The sequence below is a fragment of the Apium graveolens genome, chromosome 8 (assembly GCF_009905375.1).
Source record: "Apium graveolens cultivar Ventura chromosome 8, ASM990537v1, whole genome shotgun sequence".
NCBI classification, from domain to species: Eukaryota; Viridiplantae; Streptophyta; class Magnoliopsida; order Apiales; family Apiaceae; genus Apium; species Apium graveolens.
The window spans coordinates 6623109-6641595 of NC_133654.1; the positions used below are offsets into that span (position 1 = coordinate 6623109).

General features: G+C 29.7%; 2 protein-coding genes across 2 annotated transcripts; one reads left to right on the forward strand and one right to left on the reverse strand.

The window, feature by feature from the left end:
- Window positions 1-1611: 1611 nt before the first annotated feature.
- Window positions 1612-3663, reverse strand: LOC141679205 (uncharacterized). The gene is made up of 2 exons (XM_074485713.1): window positions 2384-3663; window positions 1612-2335 (listed from the first exon to the last, which is right to left on the reverse strand). Exons 1-2 carry the CDS (start codon window positions 3661-3663, stop codon window positions 1612-1614), a joined length of 2004 nt encoding a protein of 667 aa, XP_074341814.1.
- Window positions 3664-5979: 2316 nt separating this feature from the next.
- On the forward strand, window positions 5980-7656 carry LOC141676598 (uncharacterized). The gene is made up of 3 exons (XM_074482280.1): window positions 5980-6328; window positions 6876-7005; window positions 7100-7656. Exons 1-3 carry the CDS (start codon window positions 6196-6198, stop codon window positions 7632-7634), a joined length of 798 nt encoding a protein of 265 aa, XP_074338381.1. The 5' UTR covers window positions 5980-6195; the 3' UTR covers window positions 7635-7656.
- Window positions 7657-18487: the final 10831 nt, after the last annotated feature.

Genomic DNA, 18487 nt, shown 5'->3' on the forward strand with positions numbered 1-18487 from the left:
CCATTACAATAATTTTCAACTTAAACATTTTTTTGTAAAATCACTAAAATTTTAAGTTAAGCCATGTCATCTTCCTCGCTTTCACTTTCTTCATCAATAATCATGTCTTCATCTTGATTTTGTTCTTGGTTGTACTCATCCGTATAATTGTCATTTTCAACAAATCTCAAATCAATAAAAAAATTTGAAGGATCATGAATCATCACGGGCTCGACACGAGATGATGAAGTATTTGAAACCTCATTTTGCAAGGCATCTTCACTTGATGTAAAGTTCCTTTTAGATTTCACTTCTTCATTAACAAAACGACTCTTTGTTGTTAAAATGGTGTACCATGGTGATCTTGGATTTGAAATATGCCTCGCATAATACATTTGATGAGCTTGACTAGCTAACATGAACACATCTTCCACATTTAATGTTGATCGAACATCCACCGTTGTCATCCTATTTCTATCCACCTTGACATGCTTTGTATGATCAAACCAATGACATTTAAATAATATAACTTTATGCCCATTACGGTAATGAAACTCAAGTATTTTTTCGAGTCGACCATAATTATTTTCAAAACTCCCCTTATATGAAGATCCTACATATAAATGAGTAAATTTCTTAGGTACAAGCAATGCATTAATATAACGAAAGAGAGAACAATAGATACGAAATAATTAAGTACCGTATATTTCTTACCAATGACAAGCACACCCGAATTTGGTGAAGTGCGTTCACTAAAATTTGCACAACCAAATTTGTAACCATTACAGTGGCAACCATTATAAATATCCACATCTCGCATCGGACCTTTTATTAAATCCTTAAAAACATTTTTAGGTTGTGGATCATCCGCTACCTAAAAATTTATATATATTTATAAGTGCATTACAATTATAATATTTGAGGACAATAAGAAACATTTATATGTATGTGTTTAGACACATACCCTTCTTTCAAACCAATTTATGAATCGATCTTTTTGAAAATTTTCTTTTGCTGCATCATCAAACTCTGGGTATTTTCTATGTACCAACTTGTTAAATTCACTAAAAACAAATAACAATCATTATAATAAAATAAATCAAAGTAAAAAATACCATAGATTTGTTAAAGACCTTACCCCAAGTACTTTGCAACCTCCGGTGTGTTGATAATAACGTAATATTTGATGAGTCTATCTTCATCGGCCGTCAAGATTCTATGCCCTTTTCTTATAATGGGTTTCGCCGGATACGTGTAAACTTCTAACAAGTTAGGATCATTACACGTTTTAGGTGCCTCGTAACGACGCAATCGATTGTGTATTGTTTCAACTTTGGATTTAAAATATAGAGAACAAAAGTGCACACATTCCTCCTCGATATAGCGTTCAACCATTGACCCCTCCGGATGTGCTTTGTTTCTAACTTTCATCTTCAATCCATGTAAAAATATTTCAAAAGGGTACATCCATCGATATGTAACAGGGCCACCCAACTTACACTCGGTGGCCAAATGTAGTGACAAGTGCTCCATCGGGTCAAATAAACCGGGAGTAAAGATGGTTTCAAACTTAGACATTATCCTCATAATATCTTTCTCCATTTTTAACAAATCGGAGTATTTCAAGGTAGATCAGCACACATCTTGGAAGAAGTTAGACAATTCAATAATGGCATCAGCCACTTGCCTCGGTAATAAGTCACGGCAAACAATAGGCAATAATTTTTGCATGAAAATATGACAATCATGCGATTTCATACCACGAATAGTATGTTTTTCGAAATTCACACACCTAGATATATTTGAAATGTAACCATCCGGAAGTTTAAGTGTTGAAATCCACTCAAACAAATTATCAATTTGTTCCCTCAAGAGCGCATATGGAGCATGTGGCATTATGTCTCCATCTTGAACCGACAACTCACGTCGAATACCTAGTTCCTCACAATCATACCTTGATTTTAAGTTATCTTTGGTCTTGTTCCTGTCATCTAATATCGTGTAGAAAATGTTTTCAAAAACATTCTTTTCAGTATGCATGACATCAATATTGTGACGAAGATCAAGTGTCTCCCAATACGGGAGCTCAAAAAATGGAGAATATTGAGTCCAATTATGAGTAACACCATAGTCCCGAGGTCTTCTTTTTGTTAACTTTCCTGGAGGAGGAAATTGTATAAGATCACATACAATCTTTGCCCTTCCACCTGAATATCGAGCTGTGACAGAACATACCTCTTTCTTTCCAAACTTTGTGCTACTCCTCAATTGATTACCCGATTCCAAAAAATATCGAGCAGTGCCAAAGAAAGAAGGCTTACCACCATTCCTCAGTTGAAAGCCTTTGATATCACCACTACATACATGACAAGATAACTTACCCTTAGTCGATCATCCACTTAACATCACAAGTGCTGGAAAGTCGCTAATAGTCCACATTAGTACAGCCCTCATCTGAAAATTTGTGCGTGATGACCTATCATATGTTTCCACTCCTCTATGCCATAATAGCTTCAATTCATCAATTAACGGTTGGAGGTAAATATGTAGGTCTTTTGTAGGATCATTAGGACCGGGAACAATGAGAGGCATGAACATATATGGAGCTTTCATGCACATAGATGGTGGAAGGTTGTAAACAACCACCACAACGGGCCATACGGTATAATCCCTGGCAAGTGGATCACGAAATGGGTCAAATCCATCACTAGAAAGGCCAAGTCTGACATTTCGTGCCTCTTTTGTAAATCTCGAAAATCTAGCATCAAATGCTTTCCATTCATCTCCAACTGCCGGGTGAGATAACTGACCGTCAACTATGACCCTATCATGGTGCCACGTCATACAATTAGCAGTTTTCATAGACATGTACAAACGTTGTAGTTTCGGTATAAGTGGAAAGTATCGCAAAATTATTCTTGGAATCAGCTTCTTTTGGTTATCCTTTCGGTCCTTATATCGACCTTTGTGACATATGTCACAACATGTCTTTTTACTATTTTTCTTGTAAAATAACATGCAATCATTCTCGCAAGCATCAATCTTTTCATATCCCATATTCAAACCACTTATCATCTTTTTCACATCATAATATGTCTCAGGTAGATTGTGTTTCTCCGGAAATACTGACCCAATAAGTTCAAGTAACTCATCAAAGCCCTTGTTACTACAACCATGCTTATTCTTGAAATATAACAACCTATTTACGAATGACAAAGTGGTAGAACTTGGACAATTTGGATAAAGAGGTTTAGAAGCACCGTCTAACATCTCATAAAAAAATTTTGCTGTTGCATTCGGTTCCTCCTCACCATTCCCGAAATTTCCATGTGCATCCGCAAAGTCTTGAAGCATTTCACGTACATCATACATATCATCATCTCTAGGATCATTATTACCCAAACTAGTCTCGGCTTCAACCCCGGACCTACGCTTTTCGCCATGAAAAAACCATTTAGTATATGACTCCATAATGCCATGTCGATACAAATCATAAGTTACATTATCGGGTAATTTACGCCATGTATTTCCACACTCATTATATGGGCATCTTATCCTCCCCATTGAATCAACTTCCCCTTTCATAGAAAAATTGATGAAATTTTGTACACCATGTTTGTACTCCTCGGTTATATTATTCCTTGCATCAAACCTACGATGCATCCAACTTCGATCAGATGCCATCTACAATTATCATATTTTGATTAATTAGTTATTATAGATAAGAACTAACATCAATAAATAATTTAATTAAATTAATATTTCATTAGTATGATTAATACAATCATTATATAACTCAATGTCTTCTGATTATTTTAACATACTAAAAACAAGTAATAATCACACTAATTTAGCCACAATTGACAATATTAACACAATTGACATATAAAAAAATTAACTATATTAACACAATTGACATATATGAATACAAGAATTACAAGTATATGTATGAAAAATGTGAAAGAATACTTACTTGGGCATGAATGCTTTTAAAATTGAAGATTAAGAAATTAAAGGAGATAGGAAAAATGGTGAAAGAAGAAAAAGGGGGCCACTGGAAAGAAAGGATACTGACACCAGGGTTTCTAAATGTGTTACCCAAATACAACAGGAAACGGTTGAAAACGAACATCGGGTATATTGAACCAGATACGGTTGAAAACGAACATCGGGTATATCCAACCAGATACGGTTGAACTTAAAATCCGCTGAATTTATTCATTTTGGTGGGAACTTTCCCGCGAACAAAAAAATTGTTCATACTAAATTCAACCGGAAATCGTTGAATAAGATTTCCGTTGATTTTATCCGGTTGAATTTATTTTTGGTGGGAACTTTCCCGCTCACCCAAAAATTGGCTGTTCTAAATTCAACCGATTTTGGTTGACTATAAAGCAGTTGAATTTATTTGGTTGAATTTAACTTTGGGGGGGGAATTTCCCGCCCGGTGAAAAGTTGGGAACACTAAATTCAACGGGTTCTGGTTGAATTTAAAACCGGTTGAATTTAGTCGGTTGAATTTAGTGACGGTTGAATTTGAGCGCAGGTCAAACGTCTAACAACGTTGAATTCAAATTCAACCATATACGGTTGAGTTTATGTTCGGTTGAATTTAACCCCATTTTCTAGTAGTGATTAGTGTTAGAATATAAAATTTAAAGTGCTGAAAAAGGTCTTCATATAGTAATTTAAGATTTTAGATTTACTATTTTCTTAATATGATGTGCTGATGAGAGATTATGTTAGCCTTCCTGACACCTCAATATTCACATAATATATCAGGGACATGAAAATAAAGTTAATTATATTAGAAAAAGATGGAGTCCCATTAATAATTTCAACACATAAATGAGCTATCATAGATTATAACAAAATGTAAAGAAAGTGTAACATAAGAGTCTTGCTGTCCAAAATTATGTGTTCATTAAATTATCTCAGAACCGGGATGTGGGAGGTGTATTTACTGTTTACAAACACATGTATATGTATGAAGATAGGAGACAACCTGTGATTTCCCAGTCCTCATAAAAATTATTATGGCCACATGATTTATAACGCCAGTGTCATAACTTAGAATAACCAAGATTTTATTTGTTAACGGGTGACTGAGTACTGAATAACTTCTGATGGTTCCACTGCGTTGCATCTAAAAAATGTTTGTGGATCATTGCATGCCATATATACAAAAATTTGAGATGAAGCAAGAATCGAATATCCTAAACTCAAGACAACAAGCGAGAGCCTCTTTAACACTTTGAGCAGCACTAAATTCAAGAATTATCCATGTTTTATTTTAAAATAAATATATACTTCCTCCGTCCCTTTGATTTTTTATGATCAAAATGACCCAATTTTGACCAAAAATTTCATATAGTATACCATCAAGAAAATTTATAAAAGTTATATCATTATAAAGTACATGGAATCTATTTTAATATGCATTTTTACGTTTTTTAAAATAATGAAAGATTGATATTTAATTTACGGTCAAAGTTGGGTCAATTTGATCACAAAAAATTAAACATGACAAATAAATTTGGATGGAGGTAGTAGTTTTTACTCTACTTAAAGTTGGCCATATATCAAAAAAAACTTACAAGTTTTAAAGAACTGAACTCAGGCATTTAATTAGATCCAAAATTAATGTCAACTAATTTGTAGTCCAGATCGTTAATAAGAACACGTAATAATTCTATACTAACAAAATCCTGGAAGAGATCTTAGTAGGTATCGATACTTAATATTTCAATTAGTTATAGCCGCGGCTAGATAACCGATGAATAAAATAATATTTTACTTAATGAGATGTCGTCCCATGCTTTATGCATGCAAACTATACTTATATAGTTATATAATATAAAATAGAGAAATGATAAAGGCTCAAAAATTGTTCTCCGATATTAACTTGTCAACATATTATTGATTATTATATACAATGTCAAACTTTCCTGCGAACATATTATAAAACGTGCGGCGGTTCGATTGAATGTACAATGTCAAACTTTCCTGCGAACATATTATATACTCACCACACAATATTCTAAGCAATCACACACACACATGATTCACGGCTTATACAATTATGGGTGTGTGTATGTTGGACATATAATACGTGTACTTATTTACACACATGTAATATTCACAAGGATCTCTATTTATAAATCTATGAATAGTTGTTGTACTTCTTATTCTTACTAGTTTGAAGGAGCTAGCAAAATGGGAAGGAAACCTTGCTGCTCAAAAGTTGGGATGAAAACCGGAGCATGGACGGCGGCTGAAGATAAAATTCTCACCGATTACATTCTTCTTCACGGTGAAGGCCGATGGCGCAATCTTCCCAAAACTGCAGGTATTATAATTTTCCACTTCCATAACAATGAAGTTTCGTCTAATGAAGTGCAGCCAAGAAATGGTTGCTGTAGTGGTTGATCTTTAATAATGAGTCTTTTTTAAATCCTCGTTCCCCTAATATGTCTCTTTTCATATATACTACTCCGTCCCTAAATACGTTTTTTATTTATAGTGTACATGTTTGTCAATATATATTTTTAATTTTCAATATCTTTAATTTCGTATTAGTATTAAATATAAAAATTTCATTGTATTAAAGTACTCATAAATACGAATCCAACAAGATCATTCATGAACTTATAGGTTAGATGTAAATTAGTAGTAAATCACGTATCATGAATAGTGTACAAAGTCAAAATATGAAATATTTTTTGGGACGGAGGGAGTATATTTTATGCAGAATAAAAAACCCAAAATAGCATATTTAAAGTAATTTAGACTTTAATTATCATAAATAATGAGTCAATTTGAAATTCTAGTTCCGCTACTGTCTCTCTCTACATATATATATTATGCAGAATTACAAAAACCTAAAATGGATGCAGGATTAAAGAGATGCGGGAAGAGTTGCAGATTGAGATGGTTGAATTATTTGAGACCCGATATTAAGAGAGGTAACATCTCCAATGATGAAGAAGACCTCATCATTCGCCTTCACAAGCTCCTCGGTAACAGGTAGGTCAATATATGTTAACATTATACTCTTGTTCCTTTATAGTAATTTTTAGGGGACTGAACAAAGAATTTAGCGTTGAACTGTTTCTGACAGATGGTCTCTAATAGCTGGTAGGCTCCCTGGACGAACAGATAATGAAATTAAGAATTACTGGAACACAACTTTAAAGAAAAAGGCTTGTGGTAATCACAAATCTCCTGCTTCTTCTTCGAAAGCCCCAGCTAAACAATGCAACAATATAAAGATCAAGAAAAATCTTGAGAAAGCTGAATCAACTCAGCAAAATGTGGAGTCCAATGTATCAAATGTTAAGGCTTTAAACTGCAGTAATCAGTTACCAGTTGATCCAAACGAAAGTAGTTCAGATACTAGCATGGAGCCACTAGTCGAAAAAACATCAACTCTGAAGGATGAAAATATTAATCAACCAGTCCCAGACCTTGTGCCTGATGTTGACTCGAGTGACATTTACTTAAAGGAGCTTCTTGATTTTGATTTCTCGGGTTTATTAGGCACTGAGTATAGGGATTATGAGATGGAAGAGTTTTGGAGGGTAGATGAGCAAAATATGTATTTTGACACTGATAACCTTAACTTTGCAGACTGTATCGGAGATTGGTTAGTCTAGTGTTTCGAAAGTGTACAAAAATGCTTTCATTATCAGTCGCTGAATACTATTACTGTTCCTATCATCCCGCTATATAAATGCATGCTTTTCACTAGAGCTGTTCACGAACCGAGCCGAGTCGAGTTTTGATCGAACCGAGCCGAGCTTTAATTTTTTTTTCTGACGAGCCGAGCCGAACCGAGCTTTCTTAACGAACAAAAACCTGTGTTCGAGCTCGAGCTCGTTAACGAACGAGCCGAACACGAGCTTTTATCGAACAAAATCGAGTCGAGTCGAACCGAGCCGAACACGAGCCGAACACGAGCTTTCTCCATCAAAACGAGCCGAGTCGAGCCGAGCCGAGCCGAACCGAGCTTAATTAAAAAATTCTGGTCAAAACACCGGTTGACTGTTAAAATAACAAACCAAATACTTTTATTTTTTTTCTAAAAATTTTGTCATATCACTAAAAAATATTGATCTTAACATCCGTACGGTTGGATCATTCATAAATATTTTTTAAAAAATCGAAACATTAAAACGATACTAAACACTAATTACAAGTACAAGTCAAAACACCGGTTGACTGTTAAAATAACAAATCAAATACATTTATTTTTTTCTAAAACTTTTGTCATGTCACTAAAATATATAGATCTTAACATCCGTATGGTTGGATCATCTATAAATATTTTTAAAAAAATCAAAATATGAATACGAGACTAAACACTAGTTACAAGTATTGTTCAAATAAGTGGTTGATTGTCAAAATAACAAACAAAATAAATTTATTTTTTTCTAAAATTTTTATCATGTCACTAAAATATATAGATATTAACATCTGTACGGTTGAATCATCTATAAATATTTTTAAAAAAAATCAAAACATTAATACGAGACTAAACACTAGTTACAAGTAAAGGTCAAAACACCGGTTGACTGTTAAAATAACAAACCAAATGCATTTATTTTTTTCTAAAACTTTTGTCATGTCACTAAAATATATAGATCTTAACATCCGTACGGTTGGATCATCGATAAATATTTTTAAAAAAATCAAAATATGAATACGAGACTAAACACTAGTTACAAGTATTGTTCAAACAAGTGGTTGATTGTCAAAATAACAAACAAAATAAATTTATTTTTTTCTAAAATTTTTATCATGTCACTAAAATATATAGATATTAACATCTGTACGGTTGAATCATCTATAAATATTTTTAAAAAAATCAAAACATTAATACGAGACTAAACACTAGTTACAAGTAAAGGTCAAAACACCGGTTGACTGTTAAAATAACAAACCAAATGCATTTATTTTTTTCTAAAACTTTTGTCATGTCACTAAAATATATAGATCTTAACATCCGTACGGTTGGATCATTCATAAATATTTTTAAAAAAATTGAAACATTAATATGAGACTAAACACTAGTTCTAACAACTATTCAAACAATTGGTCGATTGTCAAAATAATAAACAAAATAAATTTATTTTTTTCTAAATTTTTTATCATGTCACTAAAATATATAGATATTAACATCCGTACGGTTGGATCATTCATAAATATTTTTTAAAAATTGAAACATTAATATGAGACTAAACAATAGTTACAAGTAAAGGTCAAAACACCTGTTGACTGTGAAAATAACAAATCAAATACATTTATTTTTTCTAAAAATTTTGTCATATTACTAAATAATATAGATATTAACATCCGTACGGCTGGATCATTCATAAATATTTTTTAAAAAATCGAAACATTAATATGGGAGAAGTACTAGTCAAACTACTAGTTTACCATTAAAATAGCAAACCAAATATATTTATTTTTTCTAAATTTTTTATTATATCACTTAAATATATAGATCTTGACATCCGTACGGTTGGATCATTTATAAATAATTTCAAAAAATCGAAACACCGATCAGGAAATAAATACTAGTTACAAGTAATAGTCAAATCACTTGTTAATTATTAAAATATCAAATTAAAAAATTAATTTTTAATATCTGAATTTTTTCAAATTACTAAAATATATATTTTGACATTCGTATAGTTCAATAATTTAAAAATATTTATAAAAAATCTGAATAAAATTCATAATAATTAAATATATAAAAAATAAATTTTTTTTTTAATTTTTTTTTCGAGCCGAATCGAGCCGAGCCGAGCTCGAGCTCGAGCCGAACATGCCAAAAGCTCGGCTCGAGCTCGTTTTCTTAACGAACACATTTTTGTGTTCGAGCTCGAGCTCGAGCCCTTAACGAACCGAGCCGAACCGAGCCCTTAACGAGCCGAGCTCGAGCTTGTTCGCGAACGGCTCGGTTCGCGAACAGCTCTACTTCTCACTAATCCTGGTACAAAAACTACTAATCCTGGTACAAAAACTCTACAAAGTATAATTTCCATAAACTAATGTTATTTTCTGATCGGTGTTGACATAATAGATATATAAAATCTTCTAAATTATAAAAAAAATTCAAAATTTTGCAGTTCCAAACTTCATATATTTGAGGCATGATTAGCAGCTGTACAATATTTTATTATTGCAGATATATATATTTGTTTATTAACAATTTAATGGTTTAAATATGAAGAGTTAGGTTAGTGGAGACCAACTTTACTTGGAGTCCTTGAATACTTGTTATGTAAATCTATTTTACACCAAACTTTCAAATAAACTAACTAACAAAAACAATCTACTGTAAGTATATTAAGTACCATTTGGAAATTAAAAAAGGTCATGCACACTATCTCAATTCTGCACTCATTTAAAAAAACATACCGAGGACAAATTATGCATTTACACATGTAAATATATTAATTTTTTTCTTGGAATTATTAAAATGCAAGACACTTTGAATTCTTATAATGCAGAACATTAAGCTGGTCATCCAAATTATTCTTAAAGGTCATAGAGCACTAGTAGTAAGAGCATGATATTAACTAATTGTGTTGGATATTCTTACTCGTAATCAGGCTATAGAGTACTACCTGCATCATGATATTAACTGATTGTGTGGGATATTCTTTTATACTAGTACACAGCTAGAATGGAATAAAAAAATATGATTTTTTTTATTTGAATACAGTAAAAAAAAATACTACTTGTTAAATAGAAAAAATTATTTAATTATATCATAATTATATTGAAAAGTGCCTAACTAAAACAAAGAAATAAATAGTGCATGACACATGAAATTGTCATCATTCATTTTTTTACAACTTATATCATATTTATAATTTCTATTTTATATTTAAGATTGAGTTAAACTACATAAAACGTAAAACGTAAGTTAATAATATTGTAGAGATTCCATTTTATATTTTTATGATGCTTATATTGTTATTGTTCTTTTAGTTTTTAATCTTTTTAAAAAATTATACATTGCAACGTAAAAGTAATTTCAATTCTTTTTAATCTTATGCATAATTTTTTTAAATGATTTTTAGTGATCTTGCACTAGATTACTAAAATATAAATAACAATAATGACTTTTTTTAATCAAAAATGATGACTTTATTTGTGCTAACCTAAAAATCATTAAAATGAAAATAAAAAATTATGACACTCGCGTAACAAAGATTCTTTTATAGTGCACAACAATTTTTTTATGCATGTACAAAGTTGTACAGGACATTGTATTTCTAGTGCACAACAATTTTTTTTTATTATGTACAATTTTTTTTAGCAGAACAAATGAAAACTGATATATGATTGTGTTTTTTTGTTTTGTTTTAATGATTATAATGGTGAAAAATGAGTTATTACAGTTATAAGCATGTGTTTAAGGTTAATCTACATCGTTCATTTATTTGAATCCAAAAACCTGGGATGGGGTCTTCGTCTCTAATTTATTAGCAGTCTTCATAAAACTTCATTCTATATATGAATGTATACTACTCTTTTCGTCCCTATTTATATGTTCATTTTGTAAGAGTTAGAGCAATCTAAGAGCCTTTTCAATGACCTCCTTTAGTTTAAATTTGAGGAAATTGAAATAAGAATCATCTTTAATAGACTCATTATCCCTCTTTAAAATGCTAGGAGTGGTTAAATCCCTTTTCACTAGTGAGGAGACTCTCCGGTCTCCTTTTTCAGCTTTATATTAAATTTATATTCAAATGCCAGAAGTAGTGCTGCAGCAGATACTACATTTTTAGATTGACATGTAATATAATATAGATAAATTGATAGATAAAGAGTAATACTAAGGAGCCTTGTTGGAAAAAAAATAATAATTTCAGATCTTAAATGACTAGGAGTGAATATAATAATATTTTTTATGAGGAGAATGTTAATTTACTTTTGGAGTTGATCTTAAATTAAACAATTTTGTACTTAATATTAAAAAATCTTGATTAATTATTTTTCAAATTTAAAAGTTACGTTTTAAAATAGACTAAATATACTTTTAAATGATATAATTTTTTTTTTATTTTCATCAATTATATAATAGTTGTAAATTTCGTTCAAAGTTTGATCGAACGGTCAAAAGTCAAAATGGACATATAGAAGCGGAGGGAATATAAATTATGCATCTATATGACCTGTTTAAATTCGATATTAATTATAACTATTTCCAGAAAATGTACTCGATATTTAATTTGTTGGAATGAATGAAAATAAACAACATAAACTAGAGTTCAAAGGCTCTATTTTCAGAAGGAAGGGTTTAACCTATGTCCCTGTCCTTCACCATTTATATCTTAACAAAAATTGCACTCACACCATCTATACTATTATATTAAATATAAAATATTAAAAATTTGGTTATTGGTTATTAATCACTCAATCCAGAACTGTCAGATCAAATCGACAAAAATCGTTAGATTTATTCTTAAAAATTAGCATTATTTAAAAGATATAAGGTTCAAATCCTTTCTTTAACAGGTATAAGGTATTAAAATTAGAATTTACAATATATAATAATAAAAACAATCATGCTTCGCGTATATAGTAGTTATCTTTAAATTTCATCTCCAAATTTCGAGGCGAAAGACAAATTTAGCCTATTTTTACACAAAATTAACAAAAATAACCAATTTCTGAAAAATTGGTTAACTTTAGCTGATGGAATACTCAACTTTCAGTGGAGTATTCAGTTTATATGAGATACCCAACTTTTAGTGGAGTATTCAGTTTATATGAGATACCCAACTATGAGTGGAGTATCTAAATATTGAGATACGCAACTATCAGTGAAGTATCTAATACAAATTGGGATATCCAACTGACAATGGAGTATTCAATCGGCTAAAATTGACCATTTTTTTCAGAATGACTATTTTAATTAATTTTTTTTAAAAATTGGCTAATTTTATCATTTTTTTCCAAATTTCGTTATTACCCCTTATATACTAGTTATCTTTAAAGAATGCCTTGCGGACCACATGCCGCACCGGCTGGTCCAAAGTTATATAAATAATGCGTGTGGATTCCGACGGCTCTTCGCTGCTGGCTAGATAAATAAATTCAGCCAACTTGACATATACAAGGTCCCAGAAATTAAAGTTGTGATATTAATGGTTTGCCCCCTCCATTAATTTCTGACCAGAAAGGTATGCCGACAACCAAAAATTCTTGATTAGATTCAAATGTATCACTACTAGCTTAACAGTACTAGCTAGCTTTACCGTGTGATGTATTTCGATAATTTTTTATTTTAATTTTTTTATCCCGAGATATATTATACTCATCGAATTTAACTAATAATATTTGATTGATTTTAATTTTTTTAAAGCCGGATAAATATATATTTTTGTTTAACTCAGATGAATATATTATTTTATTTTATTTTAACTAGTGAAATTTTATTTTATTTTTAATTATGTTTTATCGTGAATTAGTTTTATAGTTTTTTAGCCTGTATGAAGAGTATAAATTATTTGATTTTAGCCTGATTCCGATTGATGAATTACCACTTCAATATATTATACTTTGGCTGAATCAATAATAATTATTATTTTATTTTAGGTTTAAATCCATTACACCAACTAAATTCAACTGATTATATTTAGTTTACTTTAAATTTATTTTTACATTGACCAATTAATGATGACGAACAACATATATTATTTTATCTTATTTCAATGTCATTACACTGGCAAACAAATTGTCTCTATTTAAGTTTTGCAAAAAAGTATCAAGAATAACACAGATACAAAAATAATTTCGTGTATTATATAACCCAAGCGCTATAAATCCCAAATACGGTACCGACTAACCGAGTACCAAATTTTTAATATTTCAGCGTGTAATGCACATTTTATTTTTTATTTAACAATGTTCATTAATTGGAAATTTACCTAGTTTCATTTGATTTTATTTCGGCTTTATCTTGAGTTCTATAAATCAGATTTTGACGAATTTACAGCTCACGGGAAGCTCACGAAGTACTGTTTAATTCAGTGACGGTTAAAAAATTTTGTCCAAAAAATGTTATCCAAAATTTGAAGAACAAAAATTTATGATGAATTTTTTATTGTAATTCTATTCCGCTTGTGATACCTACTTTTTTGGTTTAAATCATTGAAAGAGTAGGAAATTCAATTTAAATTAAAATTCTTACTTATTATTGGTTATAAAATATTTTTTTATTTTAGATTCAATAACTATAATTAATTTGTTTAAAAATTTAACGGTTCATATTAAATTGGTAGTACATAAACCATAACTACAAAAAATTTGGATAAGATCCGCATAGTATATAATAAGGATATAATTCATTTTTCACCCTTTTTCTTTAACCTGACAGATATTATTATAATTCTTTAATTATAGTTACACAATGCTACACGTTATATTATACAACAATAATATAATTGTTATGGGTAAAAAATTAGGGTGTATTTAATGCCAGATTTCGTGAGCTTCAAGACTCTTATTTGACTGTTCTCGTGTTTCGTGACTCAATCTGCCTTCACAAGATGTCTACCTACCTTCCTGTGTGGTAAGAATCAAGTCAAAAACGTAGTTCTTGATTTGTAGGGTGAGGCCTTTATATAGGCATGAGATGCCTTGAATTAGATTAGGGATAGGAGACTTGGTGGACAAGTTTCAGACTTAGAGTGAACTTTGGAGTTCTAGAATACATGAAATTGATTCCTTGTCCATGAGGTTTCTTGGAGGCCAATCTCCAAGCAATTGTACCCTTATTTGGATTTTATTTGTCAGTTATTTTTACCCATATTAATTAATTACAAAATTAATTAATATTCAAGGTTTTGGACCCCTTTAAATAAGCTTTATTTGCAGCCCAAACCGAGTATAATTAATGCATTATTAATTATAAAATCAGGGTTTATTTTATCCCCTATCATTTGCCCCACAACTTCTGAGAAATCGTACAAAATTTAGTAGAAATTAAGTTCATTTATTCCCTTACAAGTTCATATATAGTAACCAGGAGTTTTTACCCGTTTCGTATGATTCGAGTTTTAATTTATTTTTTTAATCAAATTTATTATTAATAATTAAAGAATTAGTGTGAATTGTTAGTATAATCTTTTTTTTAAATAATTATTATATTAATATAATATAATATATGTTCTTTCGAAAGAAAATTGTTATTTGGGCTGAATTGGAAAAAAGAGTTTTGTTTTATAATATATTACTCCCTGTCCCATTTCCTATTCAAAATATGTATTCAAAAATGTTAATATGATTAACACTTTTTATGCGTGAATTGAGTTATTAAAAAAAATAATTTAAACATGATTACCATTAATAATACAAATATAACATAAAAGGTTAGAATAAAATTTACTATAATTTACAAATAATTTTTTTAAGTATAATTATACATTTTATTGAATAATTTTATATTACACAATTTTAAATTTTATTGTAAATAAATCTTGAAATTTTTATAAATCTAAAGACTACTCTACATTATACTAGCCTCTCAAAATAACACGAAAAATTCTAAAGATTGCATAGTTTCTTTATATTACATGTTATTATTTACCTGGTAACTGGTATAAACAGGTACATGTGAGATTAGAAAAGAGTTGCTGCATAAGTGTAGAGTAACAGGGGTTAAGGGCTCAAGTTTTAATTATCCCCACAATCTGCTGCACTTTCTCCAAGACAAATGTACTTATACCAGATTCGTATGGGATCGTTTTTTATATCTGATAACCCTAAAGAGGGAAGGCACACAGATATATAAATCATAACTTTAAGATTTTATAGTATAAATGCATATTTTAATATTGTATGTAAATAAACAATTATATTCATGATTAAATTCAAAAATGAATTCATTTCATTTAAATGTCTACAACCTCATAACAATACTCATATTGTGATTTGTTCCATAAACATTCTACTAATATCATAATTTAGCAATCATAAATTCAGAATAATACCTTATAAGTATCCTAGATCACCTATGGCTGTCAACCTGTCTTGGCTCTCCTTCCCTTCTCGCTTCCTCGCTTCGGGATATAGCCTGACCTTGGGATCGCCTGGGATATCCTCTAGAACACTTAATAAAATATTATATCTGTCTTAACAATTACTAAACATAGACATAGTATAATATTTACTTCGATCTCACAATATTTTCTTGTTTAGAGATTGTAGAGTAAAGGGTTTAGCTACTCATAGAAAATTTATAAACAGCCATTTCTATTAATGAAAACTTTCGATATCTCTTAATGATTTACAAGATGGCTTTTATAGAGTTTTCCAATCTCTGTTGATTCCACTAATTTCTATTTCTAAGATTTCCTTTTAATTTCCTCCGTTCTTTTTCTTTCCTCTTTTTCAAAAGCTACTAATACTGCTCCCCATCCTATATCACTAGCATCTGTAAATAGTTCACTATCTTTGGGTAATCGTAGTTTAGGTAAATTTTCTACCTTTATTTTTAATGCTCTTATTGCATTTGTATGATCTTCCTTCCACTCAAAAGTTTTATTTTTCTTTATTAAATCTTGTAGTGGTTTTCTTAATTTTGGTAAATCTTTTATATAATCTGAAGCGTAATTTACTATTCCTAAGAATTGTTGTACTTCTTTTTTATTTTCTAAAATTTCTTTAAAATTCTTTATTTTTGTTGATATATGTTCTTGTAATTGAATTCCTTCAGAGTCTATAATATATCCTAAATATTCTATTTTGTGTTTAAATATTTCTGATTTCTTTTCTGATAATAATATTCCATATTTTCTAATAGTCTGAATAAATATATCTAGATGTTTTGAATGATCTGTTAAATTATCACTAAATATTAATATATCATCTATATATACTAGAATAAAATCATTCATTTCTCTAAATATTTTATCCATTCTTCTTTGGAATATTTGTGGAGCTGTTCTTAATCCAAATGGTAGTACTATCCATTCATAATGTCCTTGTGGAACGCTAAATGCTGTTAAACATCTAGATTCCTTAGTTAATTTTATTTGCCAGTATCTACTTTTACAATCAAATTTACTAAACCATTTTTTATTACTCGTTTGGTTGATTAAATTTCTTTTATATGGTAAAAAATATCCATCAAATATAGTCTTTTTATTTAGTTCTCGATAATCTATTACCATTCTAGCTTTTCCTCTTTTTACTTCATTATGATTTCTTACTAAAAACGCTGGGCTACTATGCGGACTTTTACTTTCTTGTATTAGTCCTAAGTTTAATAATTCTTTTATTTGAACTCCTAACTCCTTTTGATCTGTTGGGCTATATCTTATTGGTCTGTTTCTAATTATATCATTAGGGTTTATTAGTTTTATTTCAGCATATATTTTTTCTTTTTCCCATAACTTCATTGGATGTTCTCCAAAATTTATTTCTAAGGCCTTTAAATATTTTTGTTTTAATAGTTCTAAATTCATTTTTCTTTCTGTTTTAATATTACTAATTTCTATTGATTTTACAGGTATTATTCTTTTTAATACTATCCACTTTTCACAAGGTGTTAGCAAACTTATCCTATCTTGTTTTATTATTTGAGTTTTAAAAGAATCTAAAAAGTTATTTCCTAGTAACATTTGTTGTTTCATATTATTTTCTTGGTATATTATAGGTAACCTAAACCTTATTTTTCCTAATATAAATCTTACATTTTCTGCTATTATATCTATCTCTTTTTTATGGTTATTGAATCCTGTTACTATTATTCTATTTTTTGTACGTTTCCATTTGTGTTGAGTAAATACTTCTTCTTTAGCTAAACAAATATCTGCTCCGCTATCTATAAATATCTTTTGTTTTATATATTTCGTAGGTTTATATTCTACCTCTGCTTCAATATATATAGCTACCATTTTATTCTATTCAGTAGTTAAACTTTCATTATTACTATCATTTTCATTTATGTAATTTATTTCTTCTGGTTCTGTTTCACTTATATAGAATACTTCTTCATCATACCAGTTATTGTTATCTTCTCTTATGTATTCTAGTTTCATTATTAATTCGGTGGTATCTATGTATTTTACTCCTTTTTGCTGTAATTTAGGACACTTATTTGCATAATGTCCCTTTTCATTACAATTCCAACATTTACAATCTGCTATTTTTGTTTTATTTCTTTTTCTAAACTTTCTCTTATATCTAAATCTCTTTCTATTTTCAGGAGTATTTCTATATTTTTTAAATTTTCTTCTTTTAAATCTTCGATTAAATGGTTTATAAGGTCTATAGGTTTTATTTTGTTTTCTATAATATTCATTTTGATTATTATAATCTAGTTTCCTATATTTCCTATACTTCTTTCTAGTTTTATAATCTTGATTATCACATCCAAATATTAATTTTTTCTCCGTAAAATTACAGATTTCTCTTAATCCTTGTTTTTTATCCTTTTTAATTTTTTGTTGAATTCTATATTCTTCACATTTTCGAGTTAAAT